A 10098-nucleotide genomic window follows, 5' to 3' on the forward strand; every position below is an offset into this window, starting at 1 on the left:
CAGGAAGAAACGCAAATAAAAACAGCTGGGTGTACGGAAAGTGAAATTGGACAACCTAATGTGTAGTGTTGCAACCACAGTTGCTATGCTTCTCTCATGGTTGCTGTCCCAAAGTCCAAATTAATGCGAAGACAGGTAAACCGGGTGAGGATAAACACTTCTTTATTCAACGATCGTTGGAGAGCATTACATGCAAGCACCGTGTGAAAATGCTCTGAACAACAAAGAGAGGTCCCAGTCTTTTGTACCCCCGGATTTCCTTATGTTTTTTGATATATTGTCCTATTATGGAGTTGTTTTTCTGCTTTCGAATGACAGTGAGTCTTTGCAGCTCGCGGATCCCCCTCCCCTTCTTTGTTCAGAGCAGTTTTCTCAAGGCCATTATTACCTAGGTCGTTCTCCTTTGCACGAGCAGCTCCTCAAGGCCATGATTACGTAAGCTGCTCTGCTTTACTGTTACACTACTAGATTATGATTCAAACATATTATATGAATTCTCCACAGTAGGTTATTGATATGTTATTTATTACAGTTAAACAATAAATTGAGAATGCATTCGTTAGACCATTCATTGTCAATCTTTGTGTAAATGAATGCCAGCTAGCCTAGCTGTGCGAGAGTAGCCTACATTACGTAAACGTCACTGCCGGATCACTTAACCTAGTTAGTCGATTCAAAATGGGCTAATGGCTCACTGGTTACTGTGCTCAACTGACGAATTGATGATATTATTTTTGACGTATAACGTCACTATTGCTTACCATTAATTTGGAAACGGGCCAAGCGCCTGCGAATGACATATTTCTGCTCCTCGGAAATATCCACCGGATAGTATATTTCTGTTTTTGTAATTCAAACATAAGTTTATAAATTTTACCAGCATGTACATACATTCACGTACATTCCTGGCCACCCGATTTTATCAACTTTGCGCCCTTGGGAAACTGGCTTAGGAATTTGGTTACGCGCTAGTTCCGTAAGTGCACGATTTATACGAAAATCAATGATCCATCCACTGAACACAAAATATTTTTCCTGAAGGCCTACCTATTATCTGTTATCTCTTGCACGACATGCCCATAAAATAGGCTATAGGCCTACATAATTGTCATTGTGATGATCAACAAGTTAAACTGTTGCATAGACACAATAACTCCGCAACAAAGCGTGGTATTTATTTTTTTCATAAAAAATTATAAACAAATCAACATGTGTGAAAGTAAAAGTCAAAGTAAGCTATTTGTAGTTGTTTCCGTATGCAATCAGTGATATCGCGCGATTTCTGCTTGCGCTCAAGCCTCCGCTCGGCTGCACTCCCGGTGTGAGCTGACGCTGGGCAGAGGATGGAGCTAAACCGTGGCGCTTCCGGTCCCGGTGGAAATCCCCAATTGCACAGCCAGGGGGGATATTTCTCCTCTGACAGCCAAACTGAGTGAAAGCCCGTTATGCGGTGGTGAACAGACTTTTGCTACAGGGCAGGGCGTGCAGAACTGTCGCTGCTTGTACCCGGAACAGGAGAGCTGCTCTGGCTGCTACTACCAGAGGAGTGGTGTTGCCATCATCGCCCTGTGAGCGTTTAAAAAACGCTGATATTTTTCTTTGCCCTTAAATTACGTCTTTTGTGATCTGGCGCTGTGTAGAAAATTAAATAATATTAAATTAACTTGACCTTCTGTTGGGGCGGGCGCCCCCCAATATAATGGTAGGGGAAACAGCAGCACGTGTATTTTTGTTTATGCTGGTTAAAGCCAGTGAAACGGCCATTTGTTTCCGGCCTCTCCGCTCAGAAGCATCGACTGGGTCTGTAGCATTTTTTAATTTACATTTAATAGCCCTGTGTGAATGTGTGAGTGTGGCCTGTGAACACTTGAGTTTCCTTGGTGATTTTGATTTATTTTACCTTTTCTATTTGGGTTCATCAGGGATCATTTGTGGATCAAAACTGCCAAAGCCTTATATGAGAGTTTTGCTTATGGTTATCAATACTTACTTAAAGGTCAACAGTCAACCAGTTAACTAAATTTAAACGGGCAAATCTGTATCTTTGTAATAAATCTTTCTGGTTGTGTAAACTAAATTCTATGTTGTGATTCCAAAAGTGATACTTCTTGGACAAATATAAACAAGGTAAAGTGAACTTTTACTTTAAAGGGGAAGTGCCAAATTGTGTGTTTACTTCTTGTAAGTCATTGGAGGCGCCGCTAAGTTATATTATTGTCACAGGTATATAGCGCCATCTCCAGACGAACTCAGGCCCCGTCCCATTGTACTACAACACCCCAATAATTTGTCAATCAGTATTTATTAGCTACATGGGACTGGGGTTACAATAGTTTTGATATCCACCGGGAAAATGAAGACAAGAGAGTTGGACAACAAAATAAAAGTTCATATTAAATAACCAACACCACACACAACAACACAATATCTTGCACATTCATTGTCACACTGTTAAATCAGTTAGGTTTTACATAGATCAACAGGTAGTGGGCCCTTAACTTAAGACAGTCTATTGTGAACAGAAACAGAAAAGGCCCCAAATGTTCTGTTGTGGCATTGTCCTCTGTAGAGCATGCTGAACAAACATGTGTAAAGGTTGTCAGATGGAAAACGACAACGAGATGGCCCATTTGCAAATCTAGTATTGTGTTACTAGAACAACGAACGACAAAGTTGGTTACTTGGCATGGTACAGCGATGTTCCAGCTGAGCCGGCTGTGGCAGCTATCATAAGCATATGACTATTTGCGCACATAGCCGATTCACCACATCAGGCACACATCAGTGTAGAAAGAACCGAGTCGTTTGTGACACAGTTGTGAAATCAATGTGATTGAAGCTAACACCACAATAACGATGTTAGCCTTTCATTGCATGCTTTCTTTTCAGCTCCAGACCATCGGGGGGCAGTAATGTGGACTGCGGCTGTTTGCCAGGAAAGGAGATGCGCACCGACTTCAGCTACACAAAGCTAAGGCTACGTTCTTAATACCAGGGAAAACTTCGATCGTTACAGGTGCCAAAATCGTTGTGCTTTGCATAAACTGGGTCTGTGCTAATGTTAGCTTTTATAAAGCTACTGCTGTTGTGTTTAACGGTAGACGTGAATGAAATGGGTCTGTTTCTGCTTTAACCTTGAATGAGCTGATTCCGTTGTGCTAACTAGCCGTGAATAAGCTGGGTCCGTGTAAACATCTGTAATATAAAGGGCACAGACCCTTCGTCTCTCAGTCATTGTGAGAGTGTCGTCCACAAGTAGGCTCCTTGGCAGTTACTGTTAACGTTACATCTGGAAGTCATGGCGTCACGCTTGACGTTAAAGTCAGAAAATGCCACAATCCTGATGTGTTTTTGTTCTGTCAATTTGCCGCTCCACCTGGCTGTTTTTGTTTGTTTGTTTGTTTTGGGTTTTTTGTCTCTCTCTCTCTCTCTTTCCATTTTCTGTCTCTTTTGTTTACCTGCGTGTCTTTAACGTTGAGGTTCGTCTATTAATCCATCTCTAAGTAGACCACAATCTTGTCCTGTTTTACAGAACACCTGGACCCAGTAGCGACGTGCACGAGGATGGCTGTAAGTGTGTTTGTTACTTGCGTTGTCAGTATGTTTCTGTGCAGATGCAGTCATTTGCTGATCCAGTAACAAATGCAAAGATAATACAACAAAGAAGCTCTACAACACCAAGTCCAAAAGAATGGGCTTTTGTGTAAAACATAAATTAAAAACTGAATGCATAAAAAAAAAAAAAAAAACAACAACTTATTAGGCTTAATTATTGGGTATAAAGATTGGAAATATGTTATCGATTTATCAGGTTATAAAGATCGGGGGCCTACACCATGAAGTGGTATTAACAAATCTGGTAAATGTTTCAACGATCTGGCTTCACTTAATCTAACATACTCCCTTGTGACTTGTTGCCGTGATGCTGGTTAGCGACTTCGTAAATCAACCCAGGTTTGTCCTATTTGTTTGTCCAGACATACACAGAAATGCGTCCAACCAATAGGTGTCTGGCAGAGCGGCTTACTTCACTAACGAAAATATTATCATCAGCTAGTTTGAAGATATTTCTTTATTATACTGCACTATTTTCCAATATTTCTAGTCATTAACTCTTCATGGCGCATTTGCCTTAATTATCTCTTGTCAGTACTTTATATTACTAGACTTATGTATATACATATACTTTTTGTCTATCCATATTATAATGTGTGTGTAAGTATTCTTGTCATGTTTCAATTTTGCTTTTTACATACAAGAGTTAAAGAACTGAATTCCCCAGAGGAATTAATAAAGTAATTGTGATTCTGATCTATAAGTTACCTGCTGTATCATAAAAGCTCTCTTTTATGGTCTGAGATTTCAAGTATCTTGGGGAAAAAAAACCTTTCCATTATCTGGGCCACCACTATGTGGATGGACCTGTAGTGTTCTTGCTTAATTCTCTGCATCGGCACCAAATACAAGTTCTCCTCTGAGCTAAAGTAGTGTAATGACTGACAGTCTGACTATCAACACTTCTCTGGACTTAATCGCTTTAAAACCTGGCAGATGGATCTCTGTCCATCTGCTCAATCTACATGTCTCATATAGAAACTCCCCTGAAGGACCAAACAGGTTTTGTCAGTCTCTTGCTCTTCTAAAGCATCCTCTAACAATCCAATTTGAGCTCTATGGGGTCATCCTCGGAGGGTGATGTCATTTTATGAGAGGCTTTATTGGTCATGGGGCAGAGCTACTCTGTGATCTCAATATTCAGTATGACTTGCTCCAGAGCAGTTTAACCATTTAGCGCAAGTTATTGCAGTAATCCTGGTAAGACGTCAAAATCAAAACATGAAATTTATTTATATATCAGCAAATAAAAACAAAGTAACATCAAAGCACTTAACGCATAGAGCAGGTCTAGACCAAAACTGTAGAGTTGTTAAAGAGACTCAACGTGTCCCTCCAAGAGCAATAGCTTGGCAACAGTGGTAAGGAAAAAATCCTCCTTTAAGAGGGTTAGGGTTAACCCTCAGGCAGGACCAGGCTCGGGGTCAGCCAGAGAAAATGCCATGGAAAAATACAAACCACACAGAAAAGATACAGTCACTGCAACCTGGTAGTACTAAATGTGAAGTAGTAAATATTAGTGGTAGGGGAGATAAGGAGTTTCAATGGGAAGAGAGTAGTAGTGTGTAATGATAACTAATTGTAACTTTCAGCAGCAGGTATTGAGTGTGAACATGAAGCAGAGATGAATCAGCAACTGTGAAAGAAGGCTGTCCTGGAGACTTGTGGGGGGGGGGGGGGTTGGATCAAAAACACCAGACCTTCAAGTCCCACTTCGTGGTATAGGTCCCAGATCTCTTTTGTACATTTACCATGTTGCCCTATGTCATCAGTCAAGGGAGGGGGTAATGGTGTGGGGGATGTTTTTCTTGACACTTTGGGCCTAAACAGAAAGCCAGTCCTGGTCAGAATGTCTCAGTATGTTTAGATATTGTTGTTGACAATTTTTGTATCTTTATGGCCACAGTTACCCATCATCTAATGACCATATTTTACAGGATAAGAGTCCATGTCAAGTATTCACAAGTAATCACTATTATTATTTTCAGACTGTTAGTGAGATGTTCCTAAAGAAATTATCACTTTTGTTTTCAGTATGTCATTGAGTGCTTTCCTTTGTAAACATCACTCACTCTTGGTCTGTGGTTGTCTCCTCTGACTGTTTTTTGTGTTTAGCTGTTTTGCTGCAGAGCCAAGCTGGTCACTTACCTTCCAGGACTTCAGTTGTTGGTGCACCGTGTGGCTGGAACTAGATCCTTCTCATTTGCTGGATCAGCTGATGAATCCCATGTAGCTCTGAATCCCCTTCAAATGGGTTTGTCTTCCTATCACAAGTTAACACGAGGCAGCTGAATCTCAGGCTCTAGAGGGAGTCTGTGTAGGTAATAGGTGGTTCTGTTGGAAAGCTAAGGCGGGTCAGTTTCAAATTGAATAGTTATGTAGGATTGAAATAGTTTTAAAGTCTTTAAAAACCTGGACTTCATTTGAGACCTGAATTTTCATGCATGGTGTTCTTTCCCTAACGATAAGGACTGCAGACAGTTTGGCCTGATGATGACATGGAGCTCTTCAGGCTCCAGAACCAGTGCTGCCAGCTACCTGATAATGTGGGTTTTGACTGCCACCTTGAAGGACCAGCAGATCAGGCACCCAGTTTGGAACACAAGGAGCCCCATGATGTACTGTTATCCCCATTCACCACTGAGAGCCATGAGCAGGTCCTGCCCCACCTAGTGAGAGCTTTGGTAAGTTTACTATCACCGATTTTAAAACATGAATTCCTGAGTGATCTTCACATTAAAAATCTCCCTGGTAATATCACTGTTTATCAGCTGCTAGGATGATGTCACAGGCTATTAATTGCCCTGCCAACATTGTAACCCGTTACTGTAAACTGATTACTTTTTTGTTTTTTTTAAAGCATTATAATTTGAAAACAATAATTAGATTAAAGTTACTACCCCAAGTATTGCAGGGTTACAAAAATTTGACATCCTTACCAACAGAATGCAGTGTTATTTCATGTAGACTTCATGAAATGTAGAGGCTTTTGATTTGATGATGTTGCTCACATGCATGTGTGCCATGGTGAAGTCTGGCATGGAAAAAGCATGAAGGGAAAAAGGAAATACACTTTCTGTTTGAGGTACAGTAAGTCTTTCAAGTTTATCTCAGCCAAACAAAAGGACATTCTTGTCCAGTGTCAACTGGACAAGGGCACCGAGACTTTTTCAACCTCAAAAAACAAACTCCACATCAAATTTAATAAAACGTGTCAAAGGGCAGAGTAACGCCATAAGGAAACCATAGAAAAAATCCCAGGTGCACAGAGCGATGCTGTGAATTCTGCTGTTACTAGCAAAGGCATTGTTTATTTTGTAGCTAGAGTATTAAAGGAAAACAAGAAAAAAGGTTTATTAGTTTGTGCAGAAAAGTCAGTTGAGACTGCCCTTGTTTTATTTATGTGATCAAAAACGAACTTTAGTTAAGATATGTAAATGTTACAGAATCTAAAAGTGTCAAAATGTCTGTTGGAGCCAGCTAATCTGGTTGTCCATTTTTTGTAGCAGCAGGCAGGAGGAGTAAGGAAAAATACCTAGTGGAGTTACTTCTAAACTAACTAATCATTACAAAAATGAAGTAATCAGCAACTTAATTTTTTACAGAGTAATCAGTAATTTGGCTTAATTTCTAGAATAACTTGCACAAAACTATTCGCTGTTTATCACTGGATATTAACTGCCTGCTGATCATTGGTTATTGTCAAATTGTTTATTGTAAATAAACTAGGTGGCTTGTGATGAAATGTTTATTTTGAGTGCAATCATAAAATGTCTTTGTAATACATTTAGGGTCTATTAAACAGTCCACCCTCCCAAATGCGCATGCGCGCGCGCACACAGTCCTTTCAGCTTACTGTGCTCCAACTGTGAGTATAAATGGAATGATTTAAACAGAATGATATCATCATCATCAGTAACAAGCTTGTGTCCTTTAAAATTAATCAGTGTTTAGTCACAGTAATTATGTACAAAATAGACCTGGAGCTGTTCACCTGCTTTTGTGATCACCTGTAGGGATGGCTAGTATACCGAAAGCTCCCAGCAGACTCTCACACTTCAGCCAGAGACAATCAAATATGAGACCAAGCATGTGCCATGACCTCAACCGAGATGTTCAGGGATTTTGTCTGAATGTACTATGGAATTTCTCTCTGGTGTCTCTCTGTGCATGTGTGACTAGAAAAATGATCCCAACTCCTCTTGTGGTGTTGGCACAAGGTGGTGCTTTGATTCCCCCAGTGTGGAATGCGTGGTCCAGTTGTGTCCTGAGCTGCTGCAGAGAGGTACAGCTCACGTCCATCGCACAGCTTTGTATCACTGTTCCTAACCACCAACTGCTACCACATAACTCTTAACTATGTTCCACAGATTTCAAATCGATGTTCCCTGATGCCCCCCCCACTGATATGACGGTAATGACAGTGACTCAAAGGACTCACAATGACATGACAGCATGGTCTGCTGAGGTGGCATGGGAGAGAGAACAGATGTTGAAGAAGGTGACGTTACCCTGTGTGTGTGTGTGTGTGTCACTGGTTTGTATGGTAGCATGTAGGAAATGAAGTCATGATAGAGACCTCCTGTTCTTTACAAACACACAAGTTAGAACTTGACCCTAAGGCTGGGCAACATGCGTTAAAATATAATTTCCCCCCCCCCCCCCCCCCCCCCACACCAAATTGTCTACAATTTTCTAATAAATATTCTTTTACTTTTTAAAAACAGGCAAACTCAAACTTTGGGTTTAAGAGTCAAAAGTTCTTATTTTGTGTTTTCGCCTAAAACACAATTGGGTCGGGTAACAGTTTTGCCCAATTGGAGTTGCCACACATGTCCTAGATAGCAAAACTGTCACTATCCTTATGTGACTCCAATCAAGCGGCTACTCATATCAGGTAATCCAAGCTCAGTTCACTCTGAACTATGGGAGCTGTATGGCGGGTTGGCAGAGGAAGTTAAAGGAAAACCTTCATTAAAAACTAATTTACTTTAACTGCGTATTTGAATTAACTGATAAAATTGATTTATTGCCCAGTGCTACTTGACACAAAAGATCCTTGTTATTGTGTTTGTACAAAGCAGCAAACACCAGGAGATTCTTTGAATTTGTAGCATTTGTATCTGTGTAACCACATCAGAGGTGCATGAAACATTTTTCCTCCATTGTCCAGTTTGTTGAAGGAGCCAGGGAGATCTGCCACGCTCTGCAGAGAGATGATTTCTGGGCTGACTTCATTGACCCATCTTCAGGCCTGGCAGTAAGACAACAAAAACATTGGCAATTTAATAGAGACTACTACAGAGACGGGTTAGGGTTAGATGTAACCGTGTAAGATGTTTGCTGCTTCCCTGATTCCTAAATTTGATATCTACAGTCCAGAAAAGAAGGAATCAGTTTGTCAGATTTAAAGACCCCATTGTCCTGCAGCCATGTGCATTGGTACACTCGTCTCAGTAACCACCAGCTTCTTTATTTTGTCGGTCAGATCCAACTCCTTCTGAGAAATTGATAAAATACTCGACTCCTGCTATAGGTGGTGTGAAAGAACCTGAAGTCTGAACCTGAATTTTTTTTATTATTATTATTTTTTTTATATATATATAAAACTTCAACTTGACCTGGATGTCTGCATCCATTTCTTGCGGACTCCAGCCTAGTGTGCAACAGAGCTCTGCAGTCATCTGTAGCTCAATATAGTAGTCAACAGGTCTGTATAATTGTTATAGGCCATTGTAGCAGTCTCTCTAAGTTGGTTTAGTGGTTGATACTTCTCTTTACTGGTCTGTATTGGGTTATAGGACTCTATACTGCTCTTTAGTTTTGTATAGTCATCTACAGGTCTATGCACTGTTTTATAGCTCAATGTAGTGGTCTACAGGTGTAGAGTTTAGTGTACAGATGTAAACATATCTATAATAGTTATATATAAATATATAAAATCCAATTGATGTCTTTGCTCTTCCAGTTTTTTGGCCCCTACACCAACAACACCATGTTTGAGACAGATGAGAGGTACCGTCAGCTGGGCTTCCAAATCGAGGATCTTGGCTGCTGCAAAGCGATCCGACACTGTCTGTGGGGGACACATGTTTTTGTGGGGACAATATTCACCAATGCACCAACCAGCAGCACCATCATGAGGAAGTTGCAGGGCAACTGAAGACCTCAAGGCCTTTGGTCTTGCCCAGACTGTGGTTCTCATGATGTGATGTGGCTTACAAATTTAGATCCTCAAGTTCAAATCTACTACAATAAAGTGTTTTCCATAATAAGGTGTTAAGTTTGTTCACTAAACCCTGTATGTTGTTTCCCTCAGGTTCACGTCCCTGTCTAACACTTTCCAATTTGTTCTATTTTCAACTTGATGAAACCATCTGACCAGGCCTGGAATTTCGTCATTTTAGGGGGCAGGCCACTTGGCCTTTTGTGCTGTGAATTTTTTGAGGGCACAAAGGCCAAACGCCAGGGCACCAAGGCCAT

General features: G+C 40.7%; 1 protein-coding gene across 3 annotated transcripts; it reads left to right on the forward strand.

Annotated features, from left to right (window-relative positions):
• Positions 1–911: 911 nt before the first annotated feature.
• Positions 912–9887, forward strand: LOC115061879 (methylmalonic aciduria and homocystinuria type D homolog, mitochondrial-like). Of its 3 annotated transcripts, XM_029530437.1 has the most exons (9): positions 912–1800; positions 2890–3016; positions 3533–3570; positions 5731–5869; positions 6085–6299; positions 7798–7900; positions 7986–8116; positions 8789–8875; positions 9584–9887. In XM_029530437.1, the coding sequence occupies exons 3-9, from the start codon at positions 3565–3567 to the stop codon at positions 9776–9778; spliced, it is 876 nt and encodes a 291-aa protein (XP_029386297.1). In that variant the 5' UTR covers positions 912–1800; positions 2890–3016; positions 3533–3564; the 3' UTR covers positions 9779–9887. The 3 variants fall into 3 exon arrangements, with proteins under 3 accessions (XP_029386297.1, XP_029386298.1, XP_029386299.1); XM_029530438.1 differs by lacking the exon at positions 912–1800 and having other exon boundaries at positions 2975–3570; XM_029530439.1 differs by lacking the exons at positions 912–1800; positions 2890–3016; positions 3533–3570 and having other exon boundaries at positions 5736–5936.
• Positions 9888–10098: the final 211 nt, after the last annotated feature.

Source organism: Echeneis naucrates, chromosome 21, assembly GCF_900963305.1.
Source record: "Echeneis naucrates chromosome 21, fEcheNa1.1, whole genome shotgun sequence".
In the NCBI taxonomy this organism is placed as follows: domain Eukaryota; kingdom Metazoa; phylum Chordata; class Actinopteri; order Carangiformes; family Echeneidae; genus Echeneis; species Echeneis naucrates.